Raw genomic sequence first — 27,617 nt, 5'->3', positions numbered from 1 at the left:
AACTCACCTGAAACCAAATATCAGCTTCAGTCTTCCAGAACATACAATCGTCCGACTGGATCGTACCAGCTCACGCGGGGGCGGAGTCGCTGTAGCAGTGAGAAGAGGTTTGAAGTTCCTTTCGTTGAAGAGCTTCAACCTTAAAATCGTTGAGGCCATCGGCATCGAACTGTTAACATCAATAGGGCCAATTAACATCATCGCAGTGTATTGTCCCCGTCAAGTGAGGGAAATAGATGGTTCCTGTTTGCTACTACGCAGAGATCTAGTCGCGCTCACAAGAAACCGTGGAAAATTCATCCTAGCTGGAGACCTCAACGCAAAGCACGAATCCTGGGGGAATCTCCGGCGGAATATGAACGGCACAGTTATTTTCAGCGATCTTCCTTGCGGGCACTACAACATCCTGAGCCCTGAGGAAGCAACGTATTATTCACCTGCCGGGGTCCCCTCTATTCTCGACATCTTCGTCACCAACATGGGGAACGTTCAGCAGCCATCGGTGGTGCACGATCTGAGCAGCGACCATTATCCAGTGATGTTGATTCTCGGTGAACAAGCGGAAACTAGAAGATTGCAGCGTCGAAATTATCATCGGGTCAACTGGTCGGCATTTCAGCAAACGGTAGACGCGGAGGTACGTTTTGATCATCACCTTCAGACTCCAGAGGACATCAACAACGCGCTGGGTAGCGTGGAAGACGCACTGCGAGTCGCCCGAGAGCAGCATGTCCAACAAGTTCCAAGTGTGAGTAGCCTTCTTGAAATTGATAATGAAACAAAAAAATTCATCCGTTTGCGAAACATTTTTCGGAGGCAGTTCCAACGAACTCGCCTTCTGGAAAAGAAATTGGCAGCGAACCAACTTTCCAGAGTGATCCAGGCCAGGATCTTGGATCTCAAAAACAGAAATTTTTCAAGAAAATTGAGCCAGCTCCCATCCTATTCCCGCCCCTTCTGGAGGCTGACGAAAATCCTTAAAACCAAGCCTAAACGTATCCCACCTTTAATCCCCAGTTCCCCAAGTCCTGATATTTTAATAACCCCCGCTGAGAAAGCGGATGCATTGGGACAGCACTTCTACAGCTCGCATAGCATTGGGCAGGCTATGTCAAGTCCCCGGGAAGCTGATGTCGCGGAAGCTGTAGCTGAAGTGGATCGGGTTCCATTAACTTTGAGTGATGAGCAGCGAGTAACTGCTGATGAGGTGGAAGCTAAAATAAAATCCTCCAAAAATATGAAGGCCCCCGGCTTTGATAACATTTTCAACCTGGAATTGAAACATCTAAGTCCCAGGTTATATGAACATCTAGCATCGATTTTTAATCGATGCTTACAACTTGGCTACTTCCCCTCGAAGTGGAAGTTAGCTAAAGTTGTTCCTATCCTGAAGCCGGGGAAAGATCCAACATCATCTGGAAGCTATCGCCCTATCAGCTTACTCTCTGCTCTCTCCAAAGTTTTTGAGAAACTGATCCACTCCAGGCTTGCGGATTTCGCGACCGAAAATAATATTCTCCCTGACGAGCAGTTTGGTTTTCGGAGTGGTCGATCCACAATTCATCAACTCGTCAGAGTAACGAACAACATCAGACGGAACAAAACAGTCTCCAAAACAACTGCAATGGCATTGTTGGACGTCGAAAAGGCGTTCGACAATGTCTGGCATGATGGTCTGGTGTTTAAGCTGCATCAGCGACGTTTTCCAGGTTTTCTGATAAAAATTATCAGAGACTACCTTTTAGGCAGAACATTCAGGGTATCGCTGAATAATGTCTGTTCAGGGGAACTGAACATCATTGCAGGGGTGCCCCAAGGCAGCATCCTGGGACCCCTGCTGTTCAACATATACACGTCAGATATTCCTCCCTTACCAGGTGATGGCCAATTATCTCTGTTCGCAGATGATACGGCTATTATCTATAAGGGACGAATAACACGTGCTCTGACGGAAAAACTTCAGCGGGGCCTTAATGTCCTGTCTGAATACTACAACACCTGGAAGATTCGGGTGAATGCGGCGAAAACCCAGACTATCCTTTTTCCCTATTCAAAATCCCCCCGACTTGTTCCGTCTGATGACCTCAGGACCAGTTTAGGAAATACTTCCTTAGGCTGGTCCAAGGAGGTAACATATCTCGGTGTTACACTAGACAGTAGGCTGTTATTCAGACAACATATCGATAAAATTGTGACTAAGTGCGGTATAATGATCAGATCATTATATCCACTCCTGAACAGAAAGTCTGCTCTGTGTCTGAATAACAAGCTTGCTGTCTACAAACAAATCATCTTCCCGGTGATTGAATACGGCATGCCGATTTGGAATAGCTGTGCCCAGACGCATCGGCTCAAGCTCCAGCGAATCCAGAATAAAATCCTCAAAATGATCCTCAATCTTCCTCCCTGGTCAAGAACATCTGAGACCCATGACCTGGCTGGAATCGATACACTGGAAGACTGGTTCGCTGTCAAATTAAACAAATTTCGAGAGGGCTGCTTACACTCGGAACATCAAGTGATAAATAACCTTTATAGGTAGACTAGTGTTAAGTAGCATTTGGAATTTTAGGTTAGGTAGGTTATCAAATTCAAAACCAAAAAAAAAAACTATGTAATTAGCGCTTTGTAAAACATGCATTCGGCAAAACATAAACCTCATACAAATATGTAAATACCAATGTTTAACAAAGATGAAAAGTGAAAAATCATTATATCACTTGCTATGTAAATAATAGGAAAGACTAAGTGTACTGTTAAATAAATATGAATTTAATGCAAAAAAAAAAAATCTAAACAAACGCCACGTGAATAAAAATATCGCCAAAGAATATCTTGTCTGAACTGTTAATAGTTATACTTGAAAACCATGTAGTTGCAATAAAACTCTTCAATCGGAGTTATTGATAAACATGATTTGTGGCGATGGTTCGGATATAAATTAAAATACAATTGGGTTATTGGTCAATCAATTTCGTTTGCTATTTTTATTGATATTTAAGCAATAATTCAATATCCTACAACATCACCACCCTTGCGGAAATCTGCATTGGCATAAATACCCGTTTCATTCTTCGCTATACCACAAACTATCGATCCTCTCTCACGGTAACGTGTTACCTCATGGCCTTTTTTTTCCAGTCCTTTTAAGACGCCCTGGATAAAATATACAAACATATACATTACATTAAAAAAAAGTGTAGAAACAAATAAAAGATAAAAATTTATGTATCGATAAGACGTGGTGCACAAATTACGTAACGCTAAAAAGTCGGATTTTGGATTCCGTAACAACATCAACAGTGCTGTGGACATACTATGTTTATGGTCAAACAACTCACCTCTAAGTTCCCGTATTCATATTGAAGTGACATCGGGATTAGTTGATGATGAATTCGGGGAGTGTCAACAGCTTCTTTGATATCGCTATTGAACCAAAGTGATTTCATTATGATCTGCAAGAATAATAATTACGATCAATACAATTACAAATGATGCGAAGATGACATGTGCATTTTGGATATTTCTTTTGTCTTTTAATTCCCCTCGATTGATCTTTCAATAAGAATGCACAATTTGCTTACCATAGCCACTGCTGTCGTTATTTTTGTTCCCCCGGCAGCCCCAACAACCAGTTTAGCTTCTCCGTTTTTTCCTGAAAAGAGTTTGGAAAATATGATTTATTACATCAAGCAAAATGATAACAAATGATCCCAAGCGTCATTCTGTGTGTTCTTTGTGCAATTTGGTTGGTTCAGGTCAATCACGGAGAGCAACTACGAATTGTACAGTCCACCCAAGCTCAAGCTCAAGCTCAAGCAAAATGATAACAAATGAGCTCCGCCTGCCAATGAAGGATCTCTACAGTAGCATGTCCGTAAAAGAACCTGAAACTATTGAGAACCAGAGCAGAGGGTCCAAAGCCCCTAAGGAGGATAGTTGTAATAGCTGTTATCCATAGTTATTATGGAAAGAAAGAAATGGATAAACTCCTAATCACATCACTCACCACAATGAATCCTGAATCTTACTTCCCCCCACTAACAGCTATCCCTTCCTTGATAATCGCTAAAATATCATACTAACATTCCTTCCCTTCTCCTGGTGACTGCAAGGATGTGACCGGCGTCGTTATTGACTATTTAAAGCTCGATTCACCGAAACTTCAGAAACAATGAGAATGATTGGCTACTCCCAAGCGTCATTCGGTGTGTTCTTTGGGCAATTTCGCTGGTTCAGTTCAATCACGGAGAGCAAGTATGAAGAGTACAATCTACTCAAGCTCAAGCTCAAACAAAATGATAGCAAATGTTTAACTTGTTTAAATCACTATACTATACACTATACACTATAGTTTTTTTGCGGTGCCCATTATTTTTGACGTAGGACTACGTCTAACCGGAAGATATAGGGGGTGAAATGGAAATCCAGGCACTGAACAAGTAGGAAAAAATGCAAGATTTGGAACGCTTATAACTCGAGCATTTCTCAATAGATCGCAAAGGTTTTTGCATCAATTGATAGGAAATATATCTACGCATCTATCATAACGAATAACATTTCATTTTTCTTGAGATAAATAATTGAATAATTGTGAAATATCAAGCATTGTCAAAATGCACTATGTGCCCATTTTTGATTGGTCCATTTTTTGCTCCTCAAATCGTACCGACCAAAACGGGCAACCAGAACAGCAGCGAAATAGAATGAAGCACGATTGGAAAGGAAAAAGAAAAAAATGAACGAAACATTGGTCGCAGTCTCACACATGCGTAATTCTCGAGCCAGCCAGTCAGCTTAAAAATCCCCGCTCCGCTGCCGTAACGATCATTCTCATTCGAACCGTACACCACATCGGTTCGCATCACAACACATCAACAAACCAACCCAAGCAGCCATGTCTGGACATGGTAAAGGAGGAAAAGTGAAGGGAAAGGCAAAATCCCGCTCGAACCGTGTTGATCTGGAGTTCCCCGCAAGGGTAGCTAGGCCGAGCGCGTTAGTACCAGTGCACCAGTCCACCTAGCCGGCGTTATATAGTTTCGGCCGCCGAAGTGATCGAGTTGGCTGGTAGAGCTGCTCGCGACGATAAGAAAACAGACAACAACAGACAGTTGCAGCGAGTGGCGAGTGGCAAACGCAATCGCAAAACGGCATCAGGTAGCAGAAGAAAAAAGTTTGTTCTTTATACAAACTGCTTTGGTGGCAAATCCAGAACAAGGCGGCATCGAGGGCGTTCGAAATGTTTTTTTTTTTCAAAACCACGAGTACTACGTTTTCTAAATTGGAACCATTCCATAAAACAAGGCGCTTTTCAGGGCCATTAAACCTACCAAAAAAGAGTTTAGAAGATACAGTTCAATGATTTCTAAAACATTATCCAAAATAATAATAAAACACAAATTGATTTTTTCATAATTTGTTTGCCAGGATATGATGAGTATGTGAATTTGGCAGTTGTTCTGAGCTTATTGATAGTTGGGGACTTTCCTGATTATTCAATTTTCACCAATTCTTAAATTGTTTCCAGATTGAAAGTACAGTAATTTACAATTAGTTCGACATTTAGCTAATTGGACGGACATGTAATGCGACTTATTTAGTTGGACATTTTTGTAAACATAGAGATCCAAATTATGACCCCAAATTGAAAGTCGACACTGTACCACTGTCATCGTAAATATTCAATTACAGGTTGAAATCGCCTCCAATGCGACACTGAGTGGCGCTTCGGCACGTCGCATTGAATGTAATTTACTGTAAAATATGTCACAAGCTGGATGGGAAGAAATTTTCCAACTGTGAAAGCTGTGGCGAGTGGCAAATGCAATCGCTAAACAGAAAGGTTTAGCCGAACAAGATGGGGATATCGAGTGATAACAAAACAATAAACTCTTTGGATTGAAGATAATTATGTGATCCTGAAAAGGACCCTCTTTAGCCTGCATGTGAATCCAACGAGCGAACAAATCATAATGAATGTATTTTTTTGCCATCGCTCCCTTTGAACGCTCATTCGTTCGTCTCGTTGGACTCGCCCCTCTGGCTGAGTCTGCCGATTTGTCTCTATCCTGTGAGTGTGTACCGCTAGAGTATAAAACACAAAAATATCTTATTTTCTTTCAAACCGTAAACCCGTGTGGTTGTACGGCATCGGCATCGTGGACGTAACAAAGGAGGACAAGTTAAGGGAAAGGCAAAGTTTCACTCGAACCGTGCAAGTCTCCAGTTCCCTGTTGGTCGCATTCACTGATTGTTCCGCAAGGGTAACTAGGCCGAACGGATTGGTGCCGGAGCACCAGTATACCTAACAGCGATTATAGAGTTTCGGCCGTCGGAGTGCTCGAGTTGGCTTGCAAAGCTGCTCACGACAATCAGAAAACCCGTATCAAGAACAGAGCAACTTCGGTTCGGCGCTCATCAAGGCAACAATTAGTTTCAGTGAGTGGCAAAGTGTTTCTCCGGCACGTCGCATTAAATGTAATTTACTGAACAACATGTCACAAGCTGGATGGGAAGAAATTTTCCAACTGTGAAAGCTGTGGCGAGTGGCAAACGCAATAGCTAAACAGGAAGGTATTACCAAACAAGATGGGAAATCGAGTGATAACAAAAACACAACACCAAAGGTTCTTTTCAGAACCATCAACATATTCATAAAGAGTAAACAGTAAACTAATCCATTTTTCAGGTAGATAGGTAGGTATTCACGTATTCAAAATAAAACAATATATTTAAAATATATATTTAACAAAAGATGTCCCCTTTGTATTGTCCTACGTCACTCCGGTTATGTCCCCGACATTACCCACCCGTCTTTTTTGATCCAAAAACTTGTTTCAATAGTCTTAAAATTGCTTTCAAAACAGGCTATTGAAATCATCAATCGGTATATAAGCTAACGCCGCTTGGAAGTCCACTCAATCATTCCACTCCGACCGTCGACAGAGACGGACGTGTTTGGAGCTCTATTCATTACCTGATTTTTAAAAAGCTATTTATTTCTCTTTTCAGATTGTCTACCTGCGATTCATCAACCACCTGTCTGCCCTTGAGGACTACAATGGGGAAAACCCGGTCAACCGACCCAGGCATACCACATGGTACCAACAAACGTCATCGATCGGACACCGGCAAGGAGCCAATATTAGAAAGAAACCGCTATGCTTTATTGGATGGCCATACCGAGGAGGAACCAACTACCGAGAAAGTAAATGTTGAGAAAAAGGTGAAAGTACCACCTTATTTCATAACATCGAGAGATATAGGAACTTTAAGGTCTGAATTGTTGGCGCTGAAATTGCAGCCAGTTTTTAAAATATGCAGCATCGGGATTAAAATCACTCGTCCCAACCTGGAGCAATACAAAATAATTGGATCATACCTGAAATCAAAAAATCATGAGTTTTACACTCACGATACGCCGTCTGAAAAACCATTTAAGGTGGTGTTGCGAGGTCTTCCTGCTATTGAGTTGGAGGATATTAAAAAAGATCTGGAACAATCATACAATATACATCCGTTGGCTGTATATCGGATGACTCGGCATAAAACACCAGACAATGGGTATTCCAATGTTTTGTACCTGATCCACTTCAAGAAAGGATCAGCCAACTTAAGAGAAATCAGTGAGATCTTCTACATCTCGGTACAATGGGACCGATACAAACCTCAACATCGGGATGTAACGCAATGTTCGAATTGCCTTGGATTCGGACACGGAACAAGAAACTGTCACATGAAAACTCGTTGTGGCAAGTGTGCTGCTGACCACCTAACAATCACTTGCAGCCTTCCAGAAAAAGACCCGCGCAAGTGCGTTAACTGTGGCGAAAGTCACCAAGCCACCAGCCGTAGCTGTACAAAACGTGCGGATTTTAAACGTATCCGGAAACAAGCTACTGAGAAAACACTGAATAGGAAGAAGGTTCCAGAACTTACTGACAAAGAGTTCCCTCCAATTGTGGCTAGTACGATTCCTGTTCTTCCTCCTCTTCCACTCCCTACAGGTCGCCCCCAAACGGCCTCTTCTAGCGAAAAGCCAAAAAAGGAGCAACCGAGCTATAGTAAGGTTGCAGCTATACCAAAACCTTCACCTCATTCCTCCACTACTGAGAATCTTTATAGCATGCAAGAACTTGCAACCCTGTTTCTTGAACTAGATCGACAGACTAGAAGTTGTCGCAACCAACAGGAACAAGTGCAAGTCATGCTGCATTTTTACTATAACCGTGGATCGGTCATCTCTAAGGCTAATTAATTGGAATGCCTGCTCTTTCAAGAGTAAGGTAATCGAATTCACTGACTTCTTAGTGACAAACAGCATCGACGTAGCTATCATTACCGAGACGCATCTTAAACCGGATATTAACCTTCGGGTTCAGAATTATCATCTGTTGAGAATAGATCGTACGGGTTCTGGTGGAGGAGGTGTTGCCCTAGCCATCAGAAATAACATCTGATATCGACTTTTGTCGTGTCTGAAACTCAACATCATCGAAGCTATAGGAGCGGAAATCACAACATCTATTGGACCTATTATCGTGATTGCGGTCTACTATCCCAAACAGACGTCAATCAGAGATGGCTCAGTGTTGCTTCTTAAAAACGATATCATTAAGCTAACACGAAGGCAGTCGAAATACGTCATCGGCGGGGATATTAATGCTCGACATCAGTCCTGGGGAAACCAAAGGAGGAATCAAAATGGAGTGACTCTCAATGATGATCTACAGTGTGGGCACTACAGGATTCTTAGTCCAGCAACCCCCACTCGAATTTCTCGTTCTGGAGTACATTCCATCATTGATTTCTTCATTACCAACATGGATCGCCACATCGGTGATCCTATTGCCCTTAACGAGTTGAGTTCGGATCACTTCCCAGTGATGGTTGAATTAGGAGTGAATGTCGTTGTATGATAGTCCCGTTGTACAATGTAGACGGGACTATCATCGTGCGAATTGGGTGGAATTCCAGCAGCTTATCGACAACAATATTGATCTCGAACAGCCTCTTGAATCTCCCGAAGATATCGAAGCAACAGTCAGCTATATTCAAACTGCAGTTATTGAGGCTCGCCAAAACCACATCCCAGAAACGATTCAGGTGAGTAAGTCTGTTCAAATTGATCCAATTACTAAACATTTGATTAGACTTCGGAACCTCTATCGAAGGCAGGTACTGTCTTTGATAGAGGTTCCGAAGTCTAATCAAATGTTTAGTAATTGGATCAATTTGAACAGAGTCTGGGATGTGGTTTGGGCGAGCCTCAATAACTGCAGTTTGAATATAGCTGTTGTTTCGATATCTTCGGGAGATTCAAGAGGCTGATCGAGATCAATATTGTTGTCGATAAGCTGCTGGAATTCCACCCAATTCGCACGATGATAGTCTCGTCTACATTGTGGCCTCCTGACTACGACATTCACTCCTAATTCAACCATCACTGGGAAGTGATCCGAACTCAACTCGTTAAGGGCAATAGGATCACCGATGTGGCGATCCATGTTGGTAATGAAGAAATCAATGATGGAATGTACTCCAGAACGAGAAATTCGAGTGGGGGTTGCTGGACTAAGAATCCTGTAGTGCCCACACTGTAGATCATCGTTTAGAGTCACTCCATTTTGATTCCTTCTTTGGTTTCCCCAGGACTGATGTCGAGCATTAATGTCCCCGCCGATAACGTATTTCGACTGCCTTCGTGTTAGCTTGATGATATCGTTTTTAAGAAGCAACGCCGAGCCATCTCTGGTTGACGTCTGCTTGGGATAGTAGACCGCAATCACGATAATAGGCCCAATCGATGTTGTGATTTCCGCTCCTATAGCTTCGGTGATGTTGAGTTTCAGGCACGGCAAAAGTCGATATCTGATGTTATTTCTGATGGCTAGGGCAACACCTCCTCCACCAGAACTAGTACGATCCATTCTCAATAGACGATAATTCGGAACCCGAAGGTTAACATTCGGTTTAAGATGCGTCTCGGTAATGATAGCTACGTCGATGCTGTTTGTCACTAAGAAGTCAGTGAATTCGATGACCTTACTCTTGAGAGAGCAGGCATTCCAATTAATTAGCCTGAGAGATGACCGATCCATGGTTATAATAAAAGTGTAGCATGACTTGCACTTGTTCCTGTTGGTTGCGACAACTTCTAGTCTGTCGATCTAGTTCAAGAAACAGGGTTGCAAGTTCTTGCATGCTATAAAGCTCCTCAGTAGAAGAGGAATTAGGTGAAGGTTTTGGTGTAGGTGGTAAACCAATAGCTGCAACCTTACTATAGCTCGGTTGCTCCTTTTTTGGCTTTTCGCTAGAAGAGGCCGTTTGGGGACGACCTGTAGGAAGTGGAAGAGGAGGAAGAACAGGAATCGTGCGAGAAATCATTGGAGGGAACTCTTTTTCAGTAAGTTCTGGAACCTTCTTCCTATTCAGTGTTTTATCAGTAGCTTGCTTCCGGATACGTTTAAAATCCGTACGTTTTGTGCAGCTACGGCTGGTGGCTTGGTGACTTTCGCCACAGTTAACGCACTTGCGAGGTTCTTCCTCTGGAAGGCTGCAAGTGCTTGTTAAGTGGTCAGCAGCAAACTTGCCACAACGAGTTTTCATGTGACAGTTTCTTGTTCCGTGTCCAAAACCAAGGCAATTTGAACATTGCGTTACATCCCGATGTTGAGGTTTGTATCGGTCCCATTGTACTGAGATGTTGAAGATCTCACTGATTTCTCTTAGGCGAGTTATGTTGGCTGATCCTTTCTTGAAGTGGATCAGGTACAAAACATTGGAATACCCATTGTCTGGTGTCTTATGCCGAGTCATCCGATATACAGCCAACGGCTGAATATTGTATGATTGTTCCAGATCTTTTTTAAAATCCTCCAACTCAATAGCAGGAAGACCTCGCAACACCACCTTAAATGGTTTTTCAGACGGCGTATCGTGAGTGTAAAACTCATGATTTTTTGATTTCTGGTATGATCCAATTATTTTATATTGCTCCAGGTTGGGACTAGTGATTTTAATCCCGATGCTGCATATTTTAAAAACTGGCTGCAATTTCAGCGCCAGCAGTACTGTGAGAGAGCGCAGAAAAGCCAATTTATCAGAAGCAGAAGAGAAGGTAACCAAGAGAGTATCAGCATCGGAAAACGGTTCCCCGGGAAGACATCGAAGTAGCCGCCACACACACATACACGCGCGGAATTATTTTCGTTTGCTGGTTATCGAGAAGAAACCTGGAAAGATCCAATGGTTGCTGAAAAATAATCTGCCAGTTCCCCTGGGAACTGAAAAATACATTCATGCGAAAGAGTTTATTTTAATGTTTTCTAATCATATAACACAGCGACCAAATACATTTGATTTTGTAATTTTTCAATCAAGTGTAATTAGCAGGAAAGTTTCTGAACATTATTCTTCCCCATCAGTAGGATATTTTCGTATCCAATATTGTATGCGCGTAACGGAAAATGTTTCGCATCGTGAAAATTATATAATTTTCAATCGATTATTGCTCAGTCGTCGAAAGTTTCAAACTCAGAGAGTTAATTCCCCTCTAGTTTGCCTTTCAAATTGCCATCGTAAACCACACCTTCTCTCGATTCAATCACAGACAAAAAGCATACTTAAGAGATATTCTGGTGGTGAAACGTATTCATTTTTCGTGAGGACATCGACAAGACAACATCGTAATTGAACGAGCTGAACGTGCTGGACGAGCTGGACGGCGAGGGATCGAGGGATTCATTACCTGGCCTGACCTGACCTGAAAGACATGCAGTTTGTTTAGAACTGTGAGTGAGGGCAGAAATGCCGATCCATCAGAAGGAGAAGAGAAGACGACCGAGAGAGTACCAGCATCAAAAAATTGGTTCCGCTTGAGGTATCGAAGCAACTGCCACACGCATACACGCGTGCAACTCTTTACGTTCGCTGGTTATCGAGAAGAATCCGGAATGAAGTGATCGTTGCTGTAAAATAATCTGCCAGTCCCACTTGGACTTGAAAATTACATTCAAGCGGAAGAGTTTATTGTAATGTTTTCTATCCTTTTAATACTGCGACCAAATACAATTAATTGTGTGATTTTTCAATCAAGTACAATCAACAGGTGGTTATCGAGTTAGCATTAACCACTGGTGGATTTCGAGAAGAATCGAGGAGAATCCGGAAAGATGTCGTTGCTGCAAAATAATCAACCAGTTCCCCTTGGAATTGAAAATTACATGCAAGCGAACGAATTTATTTTAATGTTTTCTATACATATAATACTGCGACCAAATACATTTAGTTCTGTGATTTTTCAATCAAGTGCAATTAGCAGGAAAGTTTCTGAAGATTATTCTTCCCCATCAGTAGGACATTTTCGTATCCAATATTGGATGCATAAAACCTTGTACCTCCAACGTAACGCTCTCGTTTTCGAAGTCCCTCAAATATTCATTTATTCATTCATTCAGAATGAATTCAGATTCAACTTCAAACAAATGATCACTAAATCAACGATAGTCCTACGTCACCATTGCGGTTATACCATAGATATAACCCACTTCCTGTTTTTTTTGACGAACTGTCTACAAAAACACATGCCGATGTCATATTATAAGGGTTTCGTAGGAAATTATAGTACAAACAATCCGAAATATACGAGGGTCGTTCAAAAAATAAGTTTCAGTGCATCAGAAATCGCGGAAAAATAAGGTTAGGACAAAAAAACAAGGTGATTTTCGTAATCTACGTTTTATTTTCTATTTTTTTACATAATCGCCGTAGCGTTCGAGACATTTTTCATAGCGTGGCACGAATTTTTCTATTCCGAGCGCGAAGTGCGTAGCGTCCAACTTTTTGAAGTACGATGTAACTGCGTCACGAATTTTTTTCAGTGTTATCGAATCGTTGACCGCCGAACGCCTGTTTCATCACCGTACTATTGTGAAGTTTTGGACCGATTATGAACCGCGATTAAGAACAAAAGGTCAGGTTTATTGACGAAAGGAGTGTTCCCTATCAACGATAATGCGCGGCCCCATTCTGCTCGCGTAATTCAAGAGCAATTGAAAAAATGGACTGTGTTCGAGCTTACTCCCCAGACCTCGCCCCTAGCGACTATCACTTACTGATGGAACAGGCGTTCGGCGATCGATTCGATAACGCTGACGAAATTCGTTACGTAGTTACATCGTACTTCAAAAAGTTGGACGCTACGCACTTCGCGCTCGGAATAGAAAAACGCGTGCCACTCTATGAAAAATGCCTCAAACGTTACAGCAATTATGTAGAAAAATAGATAATTACGAAAATCACCTTGTTTTTTGTCCTCGATTTCTGAGGCACTGAAACATATTTTTTGAACGACCCTCGAAAATTAATAAAATGTATAGCTCTTCTTCTTCTAAAATGGCACTAACGTTCCTTGAGGAACTTCGCCGTCTCAACGTAGTATTACTTGCGTCATTTTTATTAGTACTTAGTTGAGATTTCTATGCCAAAAACAGGAAGTGGGTTATATCTATGGTATAACCGCAAGGGTGACGTAGGACTATCGTTGATTTAGAGATCATTTGTTTGAAGTTGAATCTGAATTCATTCTGAATGAATGAATATTTGGGGAACTTCGAAAACGAGAGCGTTACGTTGTAGGCACAAGGTTTTATGCATCCAATATTGGATACGAAAATATCCTACTGATGGGGAAGAATAATCTTCAGAAGCTATCCTGTTAATTGCGATTGATTGAAAAATCACAAAACCAAATGTATTTGGTCACAGTGTTACATGGATAGAAAACATTAAAATAAACTCTTTCACATGAATGTATTTTTAAATTCCCAGAGGAACTGGCAGATTATATTCAGTAACGATTAGATATTTCCACATTTTCCTCGATACTGGAATTAGAGGGGAATGAACTCTCTGAGCTCGGAACTTTCGGCGACTGAGCAATAATCGATTGCGGGCGCATACAATATTGGATACGGAAATATCCTACTGATGGGGAAGAATAATCTTCAGAAGCTATTCTGTTAATTGCGCTTGATTGAAAAATTATAAAACCAAATGTATTTGGCCACAGTGTTACATGGATAGAAAACATTAAAATAAACTCTTTCACATGAATGTAATTTTAAATTCCCAGAGGAACTGGCAGATTATTTTCAGTAACGATTGGATATTTCCACATTTTCCTCGATACTGGAAGCTCATCAGTGGTTTATGCTAACTCGATAACCACCTGTTAATAGCACTTGATTGAAACATATTTGGTCACAGTGTTACATGGATAGAAAACATTCAAATAAACTCTTTTACATGAATGTATTTTTAAATTCCTAGAGGAACTGGCAGATTATTTTCCGGATCTTTCTCGATGCTGAATGGCATCCAAACGGAAAGAATTCCGCGCGTATATGTGTGTGTGTGTAGCGGCTGCTTCGAGATCTTCCCGGGGAACCGTTTGTGGCATCACTTTCCTCCTGATGGATTCTCTTCTGGCCTAAGGTGCACAAACAGGCTATTGGTGACACCGTTCATCCGCGCTTATGATAAATGAAGAGCTTCACCACAACAGCGACAACATGCTCCAATCGCTGTTCAATTTGAACTGAGTGGATTTCCGAGCGGCGCTCGCTTATATACCGATTGGTGATTTCAATAGCCTGTTTTGAAAGCAAATTTAAGACTATTGAAACAAGTTTTTGGATCAGAAAGTAACAAGTATAGAACGCGTAGGCATTTTATCTTTCGAATGAAGTGTTTATCATACAATTTCGTTCAGTTGTTTAACAGCTATTAACACTCAAAATCTCGGTCTCAGGCGTAACGCTTTCGTTTTCGAAACTTTGATTTTACACCCCGGTATAGAAATGAAAGACGTAGTCCTACGTCAATAATACGCCGAATGCAAGCTTCATGACCACAGTACAAGTTGGAGGAAATTTCTTTCACAAAAAAATCCCCTAACCAGAACGAGAATCGAACCTGAATCCCGGTATGTTAGGTGTGACGCTAACCACTCGTCACGGGAGCACGGCCGTAACGTTCGAGACATTTTTCATAGCGTGGCACGAGTTTTTCTATTCCGAACGCGAAGTGCGTAGCGTCCAACTTTTTGAAGTACGATGTAACTGCTGGGCTGTCATACAAATGAAAAACAAAATTCCGCATAACTCGAAAACTAATCAAGCAAATGGAGCCAAATTTGGCATGTGAAGATTTTAGGAGGCACGAAACGTTTCTATGGTGAATAGACACTCCTTCCCCCTCTCTAAGAGGAGAAGAGGGAAGGGTCTGTCTTTATTCTATCATATTTTCTGTATCAAATATTTTTTCCATGTAACGGAGAAACATGTTATTTGCAAGTGGTTGAAAAATCTTAAACGAGAATTGTGTCTGAAGTTTATATTTGATATTATAATGATGAGTTTTAGTAGAAGTACTAGGAATTTTATAGTAAAAGGTAAATTCAACGGGGTCGATTAGAAGATCAATCAATGAACAGTTTTGCGATTGGACTTATGAATTTTCGCTTAGTGAGAAAACGTGAATGTTTGAAGGTATTGTTAACAAAACACAAATTTTGGGCGGGACGAAGCTTGCCGGGTCAGCTAGTGGAAAATAAAAATAAACAGGTCTAATATTCTTTAAAGGAACAAAACTACGAAAATCTGAGAAACACTATATCGGTTTGACATGGAATGGCTGATTATGAAAAATAGTCATGTAAATAACAGCAAAGATGAATGGGAATTTATTAGATTCTAAAATTTAATATTAATAGTGAACTTCTATCTTAACAATTCAATATATTCAAACGTATGTTAGTGATAGAGCATACTTATTTAAATGTATTGTTCAAATATGCTCTGGAGGAAATTTATAAAAAACTAGAAGTGGGTTATATCTTTGATATAACCGCAAAGTGGACTAGGACTATGGTTGCCTTAGCAATAAATAAGTAGCAAGCATATAAATCTTAGACGTTTCATCTTTCGAATAAAGTGATTATCATACCACTTCGTTTAGTCGGAAAAGAATTATCAACGCTCAAAGGGGGCAATCGATTCCTCCTCGGAAATACCCGATAACCCCCCGATAACGACGATCGATTACAGCATTCGTAAACAAATATTGATGTATAATATAATATCCACTACACCATATCATATCGTGTTATTATTTTTTTTATTAAATTCGTTTATTTTTACAGGCCTTACTCTAGCCCTAATGGAGTTTTCTAAATTCGATCTGGCGACAAGATACAACTCGCACGACCAAACAACGTGCTCGATGTCATGGTAACCTTGGCCACAAACACAAAGATTGTTGTCGGCAAGATTAATACGAAAGAGTAGCGCGTCTAACGAACAGTGGTTGGACATGAGTCGGGAGAAGGTGCGAATAAAGTCTCGACTCAAGTCCAGACTTTTGAACCATGGTTTGAAGCTAACCTTAGGGATAATTGAGTGGAGCCACCGGCCCAATTCATCTTCGTTCCATTTGCGTAGCCAATTAGCGATGGTATTTTTACGGACTAAAGAATAAAATTCATTGAAGGCGATTTGACGCTGATAAATATCGCCTCAGCTCTCTAGAGCACTGAGAGCACAAGGCAGACAATCGGAGATCCCCGTCCGGGATATCTTAGGTAGCCGTGATCCTGATCTTCTGCTTCATCTATACCTGTTCCTCAGGAACGCCGATGTCAACGTTTAATGATGTTTCCTTCGTTGTGTCCCCGTTTTATATCCCTCCTACCCGATCGATAAACTTTTACTTAGTCGCGGCAATACATACACACACTCTTTACAGATACACGGGCCAAAGGTTGTGCAGTCCACTGACGATTCAACAAGAGCCAAAGGTTGTACCGCTCATGACAACTCTACATGAACTGATGATTGCGCCGGATTGTCAAAGTATTGAACTCCCGGCCCCGTGAGGCTAACGCCATATGAGCCTTGATAAAAATATATATTTTGGAAAAAAAAAAATATCGCCTTCAATCGCACCTACCTTTGCTAATGAGTCAGCCCTCTCATTATCCGGAATTGAGCAATGTGAAGGGACCCAGACAAAGGTAATGACATAACAGCGTCTGGATAAAGCACTCAAAACTTCTCGTATTCTCTCAAGGAAATACGGCGAGTGCTTTTCCGGCCTCACTGAACGGATAGCTTCGACAGAGCTAAGACTATCCGTTACAATGTAATAGTGTTCAACAAGTCGTGAGGCGACGCTGTCCAGCGCCCAGTGTATTGCTGCCAATTCAGCAATATACACTGAGCAAGGAAACTGAAGACTGTGTGAGGTGCTAAAAAATACGTTGAACACTCCAAATCCTGTGGACTCATTCATAGAGGACCCATCATTAAAGTACATATTATCGCAATTGATACGCCCATACTTTGCATTGAAGATCGTAGGAACGATCCCCGATAGAAGATAATCTGGAATTTCATGGATTTTCTCCTTCATGAACAGATCAAAATGTACAGAGGAATTGATGTAGTCAGGAAAACAAAAACGGTTGGGTATATACGAAGAAGGAACAACATGCATGGAGATGAATTCATGATATGAACTCATGAATCCAGAGTGAAAATTTAGCTCGATCAGTTGCTCAAAATTTCCGATCACCAATGGGTTCATAACCTTACACCGGATGAGGAACCGAAGAGATAATAAATTGAAGCGATCTTTTAGTGGGAGTAGGCCTGCCAAAACCTCGAGACTCATGGTATGCGTTGAGGGCATACATCCCAGCGCGATACGGAGACAAAGATACTGAATTCGCTGGAGTTTAATGAGGTGTGTTTTGGCAGCTGATTGAAAACAGAAACTGCCATACTCCACACTGAGAGAATAGTTGTTCGATACAACATTATAAGATCTTCGGGGTGGGCTCCCCACCAGGTGCCGGTAATTGTACGGAGAAAGTTTATTCTTTGTTGGCATTTTTTACTCAGATACCTAATATGGGCCCCCAAGTACATTTGGAGTCGAACCAGACCCCAAGATACTTGAATGACATAGCATGAGTGATCGGTTTACCCAAAAGTTGAAGCTTTGGTTTTGCTGGTCTATGCTTCCTAGAAAAAACCACCATCTCTGTTTTCTCCGTGGAGAATTCGATCCCTAGCCCAATGGCCCTAGCCAAAAATTGTTCAAAGTATCTTGTAATTGTCCTTGCAGGTCGGATTCGTTTGATCCTACGACAGACACCGCTCCATCATCTGCAAGTTGTCTTAGGCTGCAATTTTGTGTAAGGCAATTGTCGATGTCGCTTACATAGAAGTTGTACAAAAGGGGGCTTAAACATGAGCCCTGGGGGAGTCCCATGTAGGAGACCCGGCTTACTGCCGAATCTCCATGAGAAAAGTTCAAATGCTTCTCACAAAGCAAGTTATATAACATCTTATTCAATAGAGGCGGTAGTCCCCGAGAGAGTAATTTGTCTGACAAAACCTCTATTGAAACAGAATCAAAGGCCCCCTTTATGTCCAAGAATACTGAAGCCATTTGTTTTTTTTCGGCGTAAGCCATTTGAATTTCTGAAGAAAGCAACGCAAGACAATCATTCGTCCCCTTGCCCCTGCGGAACCCATATTGTGTATCTGAGAGTAGGCCATTCGTTTCAATCCATCGATCAAGGCGAAACAAGATCATTTTCTCCAACAATTTCCGTATACAAGACAGCATTGCTATTGGGCGGTACGAATTGCAGTCGGACGCGGGCTTTCCGGGTTTTTGGATAGCTATAACTCGTACTTGTCTCCAATCATCTGGAACAATATTATGCTCCAGAAACCGATTGAATTATTTCAACAAGCGATGTTTCGCAACATCATTTCAACAAGTTGAACTTAATTCTATCCGATCCCGGAGCAGAATTGTTACATGAAAGGGAGCAAGAAAGAATTCTACCATCGAAAACTCGGAATCAAGATCGCACCTATCTTGTGGTATATCTCGAACAATTTTTTGCACGGGAGCGGAATCGGGACAAACCTTCCGTGCAAAATTAAAAATCCATCGATGTGAATATTCTACGCTTTCATTCGTTGAAGAGCGATTTCTCATGTTTCGAGCCACTTTCCATAAATTTTCCATTGACGTTTCTCGTGATAAACCTCCCACGAAATTTCGCCAATAAGCACGTTTTTTCCCTTTGATCAAATTTTTGAACTGATTCTCAAGGGGTTCCACGTTTCCGAAAAGCTTTAAATGCATTCGATTTTTCTATATAAAGCTTGGAACATTGGCTATCCCACCATAGAGTGGGAGGCCTTCGGCAAATGGTGGAACCTGGGATGGGTTTCGTTTGAGCGCGAACTGCGCTGTCACAGATCAAACGAGAAAGGAAGTTATACTCCTCCAATGGAGATAAACCATCTCTGGAATTGATGGCTGGAGCAATCGCGTCCGCATATTTTTACCAGTCAATGTGTCTTGTGAGGTCATATGCCATATTTATAGATTCAGAAGAATTCGACCCAGTGGTGATGGAAATTTTGATTGGCAAATGATCACTACCGTTGGGATCTTGTATTACATTCCACTTGCAATCTAACGATAGTGAGTTCGAGCAAAGCGAGAGGTCAAGAGCACTTGGCTTAGCAAGTGGTTTAGGTACACGTGTTGTTTCCCCAGTATTCAAAACGGTCATATTGAAGCTGTTACAAAGGTCATATATCAACGATGAACGGTTGTCATCGTACTGTTCCCCCCAGGCGGTTCCGTGAGAGTTGAAGTCTCCCAAGATCAACCGTGGCTCAGGAAGGAGTGCGCACATGTCAGCAAGTTGCTTGCGGCTAACCGCAGCTCTCGGAGGCCAATACAAGCTGACAATACAGAGGTCTTTGCCTCTGATGTTTGCATGACAAGCAACAGCTTCGATCCCACCAATAGGTGGAAGATCAATTCGGAAAAATGAGTGGCACTTATTGATCCCCAATAGCACCCCTCCGTATCTGTCATATCGGTCCAAGCGTATAATATTAAAATCGTGGAAAGAGAGATCATCTTGCTAAGAAAGCCAAGTTTCGGACAGAGCAAAAACATCACAATTGAACTTTTGAATTAAAAATTTGAATGTATTCAATTTAGGGATAAGACTACGACAATTCCACTGTAAAACAGTGATATCTCCGACCTCTCTATTTAAATTCGACATCAAGAGAGATAATCATTGCAAGGAGGGGCCATGTTTGCATTAATTGCTGCAAAATTGTTTTTAATACTGGAAGCATCGCGGTGACAAATGTTCTGAGTGAGTCGAAAACATTAAAACACGTGAAAATTTGGTCGGACAACTTTATAAATCCCGATTGGGAAGTTGAACTTGACGGAAAAACAGGGACATTTGGGGTTTTTGATGCTGGGTCGTTCGAAGGTGAACCATTCCCACGGAAGCCAGGAGGAACCTGATTTTGCTTGTCCGCTGCACTCGTTTTTTAGGCAAACTAACTGTGGGTATCACCGGAGGGACTTGTCCTTGAACGATGGGAGTGGTCACATTTTTGCGCCGGGGATTCCCTTGAGAAATAAGCGGCGTGCCCCCGTTAGCTGTATCCGCTTCCATTTCGTCAACGCGTCAACGCGTAGTGTGCGATGAGCAAGAAGAAGATGAAGACAGGCTCGAGCCCTGCAAAAAACTAACGCATTGCCAGGGGCAATAAAATTTCGAGGTAAGCGTCATCTAATGATGCACGCGGTGTTGGTGCAGTGAAAAGCGCTCGCACTGAACCGAGCCTTCGCGAATGTGACACCGCACCGAACAACAGCGAAGTAGGCGATTTCGGCGCGTCGGTCGAAAATGTAAACGCCCAGGCAGCAACCAAAATCAAGCTCCCCCCGCTGGTGGTGAAAGCGGTCGTTCTTGACAAACTCATCAGCGAATTCGCATTGATGGGTGTTACAGCAGAGTACAAGCTGTGTGGCATAATTTGGTCTTTTTCCAAGCAGTTAACATTGTTTATATTCCGTCTTCATAGGGGCTTCGTTTGTGCCTTTGAAAATGCATCAATGCATTAAACTGACGTTATGGCGAAGCAGACGTTAATGTTGTGCACCAAAAAATTATTTGGGAATACTAAGCATCTTGAATATCTTACTGGAATGTTATAAGTTATTTGGGTTCGCGTGCCAGTCGCAAAACTGCATTCAACTAGGATTACATTTGCGCTGATCATAATGAAGCATTGCTACTGTTTTCGAGGTTGTTATTAACAAAAAGAGTTTATTTCTCTTGTTTAGTCATCAAGAAAGTAAATGTTCTGGAATTTTGTATGTGATTAGGTTTTGCTTGCCAGTAGCAAAACTTCCTCCACTAAGGGTGACAGCTGCGCTTCTCTCGAGCATGAGAAAGTAATGCAACTCTTTTCGAGGCAAGTAATATTAACAGAAGCGTTTCTTTTGAGAATAGCGCAAAATGATGGGAAATGTTTATATTGCTAGTAGTTTCAAGCCACCAATGTATGGCCCTGTATGCATGCTATGGTGAACGCTTGTTTGGCGCTTGGTTTACGCTTAGTTTGTACGAACGATATCTAGAGGTGCAATTCCTTTGAGGCAATACTAAATAACATGTAGCATGATATTTGATACTTGCAAGTGTTGTCATTGTTGTTGTTTACATGCGGTGCCAAAGATACATTGATGTAGTTATGAGGTATGGAATAATGGTGCTGGTGCAACATGTATATAATCGACTGTAGCCGAGTCTATGTCAATTTCGAAAAAGGCCACCGGAATAGCGTTCGAGGTAAATTTTCAATGCATTGACATGAAATAAATTGCGACATACGATTGTTTTGCGAGGGCAAGAATGAATCATCAATCAATTATCGTCAACTGATTCTACAATGAAAATATCATTTCAGAGATTATTCTACTAAGCAGTTGTTTCTAAAATTTCACAGCATTATAGAATAATATCCAAAGGTATAAACAAGCGACTTATATAAAATAACAGCGTAGTTCTACGTCAACAATGCGGTCGTATTTTGGACACAACCTCCTATATTTTTGTTTTTTACCGTCGCACTGCAGGCTTCGCCCACATGTTGCTCTCCGCAAGTGGCACAGCGTTCTTTATTGGCACAATAAGCAGCCGTATGACCCACTGACTTGTACTTTTGGCTTCGGAATAAAAAGTCGCACGACTAACCTCAATTTCTCTACCATCACGTAGTCCGGGAGAGCTTAACCAGCGAAGGTGACTCGAAACGAGTCGGACCGCGTAAATTTGGTTTCACCCCCTTCACGGGAGACTGTTCCGAGCTGGCGACAACCCAAGATCTTAACAGTCATCGAGGGCAGTTTCTTAAAACGGCCAGTACCTTCACTCGTAATGTATTCGCACGTCAGACCCGTTTCGGTTAGCACACCCTCAATTTCAACTACGTGAGAGGGAATGTAAACCCGATACTCAATTGTAAAATGCTGGTCGACAACAATCTTGTTTGCGTCCTTTCGATCAGTCACGACAACTCGCAATTTGTTTGGTCTAACCTTCGAAATTTCCGACACGGAGGTATACCTTGCCAGATCTTTCGCGATCTGCATGACTTTCAAAGCTTTTCCATTTGGTTTGGGCCGAAAGAAAACAACCCATGGGCCAGTTCCAGATGCATCTTCTGGATAGACCTTGACACGGGGAGAGGAGGTAACAGAGGGGGAAGACGAGGACAAGGATTGAGTGGGAAGGGAGACAACATGGGGAGTAGGTAAGGATTGAGTGGTAGCGGAGATAACAGAAAGGGAACCCGAAGTCGAAGGTAGGGTGGGAGCGTCAAGAGGTGGAGAGGAGAGATTTGCGATTTTGACGTAGGGCTACGTCTAACCGGAAGATATAGGGGGTGAAATGAAAATCTAGGCACTGAACAAGTAGAAAAACATGCAAGATTTGGAACGCTTATAACTCGAGCATTCCTCAATAGATCGCAAAGGTTTTTGCATAAATTGATAGGAAATATATCTACGCATCTATCATAACGAATAACATTTCATTTTTCTTTAGATAAATAATTGAATGAATGTGAAATGTCAAGCATTGTCCAAATGCATTATGTGCCCATTTTTAATTGGTCCATTTTGTGCTCCTCAAATCGTACCGACCAAAACGGGCAACCAGAGCAGCAGCGAAATACAATGAAACCACGATTGGAAAGGAAAAAGAAAAAAATAAACGAAACATTGGTCGCAGTCTCACACATGCGTAATTCTCGAGCCAGCCAGTCAGCTTAAAAATCCCCGCTCCGCTGCCGTAACGATCATTCTCATTCAAACCGTACACCACATCGTTTCGCATCACATCACATCAGCAAACCAACACAAGCAGCCATGTCTGGACATGACAAAGAAGGAAAAGTGAAGGGAAGGGCAAGGCAATTCGCCAATTGCTCCGCAAGGGTAGCCGAGCGCGTTAGTACCAGTGCACCAGTCCACCTAGTCGGCGTTATATAGTTTCGGCCGCCGAAGTGATCGAGATAGCTGGCAAAGCTGCTCGCGACGATAAGAAAACCCGCATTCAGAACAGACCACATTCGGTTCGGTGGACATCAAGACAATAACAGGCAGTTGCAGCGAGTGGCGAGTGACAAACGCAATCGCAAAACGGCAGCAGGTAGCAGAAGAAAAAAGTTTGTTTTTTACACAAACTGCTTTGGTGGCAAATCCAGACCAAGGCGGCATCGAGGGCGTTCGAAATGGTTTTTTTCAAAACCACGAGTACTAAGTTTTCTAAATTGGAACCATTCCATAAAACAAGGCGCTTTTCAGGGCCATTAAACCTTCCAAAAAAGAGTTTACGAAATACAGTTCAATGCTTTCTAAAACAATATCCAATATAATAATAAAACACAAATTGATTTTTTCATAATTTGTTTGCCAGGATATGATGAGTATGAGAATTTGGCAGTTGTTCTGAGCTTATTGATGGTTGGGGACTGACGAAAGTCCGCTTTGACGTAGGTTTCGTCGTCCATTACCAGGCAATGCGGCTTCGTCAGCATTTCGGTGTACAGCTTCCGGGCTCGCGTCTTCCCCACCATGTTTTGCCTTTCGTCGCGGTTAGGAGCCTTCTGAACCTTGTATGTACGCAGGCCCTCCCGCTGCTTGGTCCGCTGGACGAATGAACTTGACAAATTCAACTTATTGGCGACATCCCGGACCGAACTTCTCGGGTCACGTCTAAACTGCTTAACTACGCGCTTGTGATCTTTTTCACTGACGGAGCATCCATTTTTGCCGTTCTTCACCTTCCGGTCGATGGTTAGGTTCTCGAACTATCGTTATAGTACTCTGCTGACCGTGGATTGGACGATTCCCAGCATCTTACCGATGTCCCGATGTGACAACTCCGGATTCTCGAAATGAGTGCGCAGGATTAATTCACGACGCTCTTTTTCGTTCGACGACATTTTTCCAAATTTACGAAAAATTGACAGTGAAGCATGGCCAACGTGATCTATACACTCTTATCTGATTATAATCGAAAGCTGAAGATATAATTCCTAAAAATTAAATTTCTACAGCGTTTTTTCCGTAATGCAATTTGATGTGACACACCCTTTATATTTTGGATAAAACAGGAAGTGGGTTATATCTATGGTATAACCGCAAGGGTGACGTAGGACTATCGTTGATTTAGAGATCATTTGTATGAAGTTGAATCTGAATTCATTCTGAATGAATGAATATTTGGAGAACTTCGAAAACGAGAGCGTTACGTTGGAGGCACAAGGTTTTATGCATCCAATATTGGATACGGAAATATCCTACTGATGGGGAAGAATAATCTTCAGAAGCTATCCTGTTGATTGCGATTGATTGAAAAACCACAAAATCAAATGTATTTGGTCACAGTGTTACATGGATAGAAAACATTCAATTAAACTCTTTCACATGAATATATTTTGAAAATTCCCAGAGGAACTGGCAGATTATTTTCAGTAACGATTAGTTATTTCCACATTTTCCTCGATACTGGAAGCCCACCAGTGGTTAATGCCAACTCGATAACCACCTGTTAATAGCACTTGATTGAAACATATTTGGTCACAGTGTTACATGGATAGAAAACATTCAATTAAATTCTTTCACATGAATATATTTTGAAAATTCCCAAAGGAACTGGCAGATTATTTTCAGTAATGATTAGATATTTCCACATTTTCCTCGATACTGGAAGCCCACCAGTGGTTAATGCCAACTCGATAAACACCTGTTAATAGCACTTGATTGAAACATATTTGGTCACAGTGTTACATGGATAGAAAACATTCAATTAAACTCTTTCACATGAATATATTTTGAAAATTCCCAGAGGAACTGGCAGATTATTTTCAGTAACGATTAGTTATTTCCACATTTTCCTCGATACTGGAAGCCTACCAATGGTTAATACCAACTCGATAACCACCTGTTAATAGCACTTGATTGAAACATATTTGGTCACAGTGTTACATGGATAGAAAACATTCAATTAAACTCTTTCACATGAATATATTTTGAAAGTTCCCAAAGGAACTGGCAGATTATTTTCCAGCAATGATTAGATCTTTCCGGAACTTTCTCGATGCTGAATGGCATCCTAACGGAAAAAGTTCTGCGCGTGTATGTGTCGATCCTTCGCCGTCCACCTCCTCCAGCACGTTAGGCAACGATGTTGTCTTGTCGATGTCCTCACGAAAAATGAATGTGTCTCACCACCAGAATATCGCTTAAGTATGCTTTTTGTGTGTGATTGAATCGAGAGAAGGTGTGATTTACGATGGCAATTTGGAAGGCAAACTAGAGGGAAATGAACTCTCTGAGCTCGGAACTTTCGGCGACTGAGCAATAATCTATTGCGGGCGCATACAATATTGGATACGGAAATATCCTACTGATGGGGAAGAATAATCTTCTGAAGCTATCCTGTTAATTGCGATTGATTGAAAAACCACAAAACCAAATGTATTTGGTCACAGTGTTACATGGATAGAAAACATTCAATTAAACTCATTCACATGAATATATTTTGAAAATTCCCAAAGGAACTGGCAGATTATTTTCAGCAACGATTAGATATTTCCACATTTTCCTCGATACTGGAAGCCCACCAGTGGTTAATGCCAACTCGATAACCACCTGTTAAAAGCACTTGATTGAAACATTTTTGGTCACAGTGTAACATGGATAGAAAACATTCAATTAAACTCTTTCACATGAATATATTTTGAAAATTCCCAAAGGAACTGGCAGATTATTTTCAGTAACGATTAGATATTTCCACATTTTCCTCGATACTGGAAGCCCACCAGTGGTTAATGCCAACTCGATAACCACCTGTTAATAGCACTTGATTGAAACATATTTGGTCACAGTGTAACATGGATAGAAAACATTCAATTAAACTCTTTCACATGAATATATTTTGAAAATTCCCAGAGGAACTGGCAGATTATTTTCAGTAACGATTAGTTATTTCCACATTTTCCTCGATACTGGAAGTCCACCAGTGGTTAATACCAACTCGATAACCACCTGTTAATAGCACTTGATTGAAACATATTTGGTCACAGTGTTACATGGATAGAAAACATTCAATTAAACTCTTTCACATGAATATATTTTGAAAATTCCCAAAGGAACTGGCAGATTATTTTCCAGCAATGATTAGATCTTTCCGGAACTTTCTCGATGCTGAATGGCATCCTAACGGAAAGAGTTCTGCGCGTGTATGTGTCGATCCTTCGCCGTCCACCTCCTCCAGCACGTTAGGCAACGATGTTGTCTTGTCGATGTCCTCACGAAAAATGAATGTGTCTCACCACCAGAATATCGCTTAAGTATGCTTTTTGTGTGTGATTGAATCGAGAGGTGTGGTTTACGATGGCAATTTGGAAGGCAAACTAGAGGGGAATGAACTCTCTGAGCTCGGAACTTTCGGCGACTGAGCAATAATCGATTGCGGGCGCATACAATATTGGATACGGAAATATCCTACTGATGGGGAAGAATAATCTTCTGAAGCTATCCTGTTAATTGCGATTGATTGAAAAAGTCTCACACATGCGTAATTCTGTATTAAATGTATTTGGTCACAGTGTTACATGGATAGAAAACATTCAATTAAACTCTTTCACATGAATATATTTTGAAAATTCCCAAAGGAACTGGCAGATTATTTTCCAGCAATGATTAGATCTTTCCGGAACTTTCTCGATGCTGAATGGCATCCTAACGGAAAGAGTTCTGCGCGTGTATGTGTCGATCCTTCGCCGTCCAACTCCTCCAGCACGTTAGGCAACGATGTTGTCTTGTCGATGTCGAAAAATGAATGTGTCTCACCACCAGAATATCGCTTAAGTATGCTTTTTGTGTGTGATTGAATCGAGAGAAGGTGTGGTTTACGATGGCAATTTGGAAGGCAAACTAGAGGGGAATGAACTCTCTGAGCTCGGAACTTTCGGCGAATGAGCAATAATCGATTGCGGGCGCATACAATATTGGATACGGAAATATCCTACTGATGGGGAAGAATAATCTTCTGAAGCTATCCTGTTAATTGCGATTGATTGAAAAACCACAAAACCAAATGTATTTGGTCACAGTGTTACATGGATAGAAAA

The 27,617-nt window shown here is 41.5% G+C and overlaps 1 protein-coding gene across 3 annotated transcripts in view; it reads right to left on the bottom strand.

The window, feature by feature from the left end:
* Nucleotides 1-2,967: 2,967 nt before the first annotated feature.
* The window catches only part of LOC129763521 (glutathione hydrolase 1 proenzyme-like), a 307,297-nt gene continuing 282,647 nt past the window's right edge, over nucleotides 2,968-27,617 (bottom strand). For all 3 annotated transcript variants that reach the window (XM_055762668.1, XM_055762667.1, XM_055762666.1), the window contains 3 exons: nucleotides 3,585-3,655; nucleotides 3,342-3,455; nucleotides 2,968-3,156 (listed from right to left, as the gene is read on the bottom strand). In XM_055762668.1, the coding sequence (XP_055618643.1) occupies nucleotides 3,010-3,156; nucleotides 3,342-3,455; nucleotides 3,585-3,655 (332 nt within the window). In that variant the 3' untranslated portion in view covers nucleotides 2,968-3,009. The remainder of the gene's footprint in view (nucleotides 3,157-3,341; nucleotides 3,456-3,584; nucleotides 3,656-27,617) is intronic.

This window comes from Toxorhynchites rutilus, chromosome 1, assembly GCF_029784135.1.
Source record: "Toxorhynchites rutilus septentrionalis strain SRP chromosome 1, ASM2978413v1, whole genome shotgun sequence".
NCBI lineage: Eukaryota > Metazoa > Arthropoda > Insecta > Diptera > Culicidae > Toxorhynchites > Toxorhynchites rutilus.
Note: the sequence above shows the minus strand (reverse complement) of the source record. Positions and strands in the feature narration are given on the sequence as shown.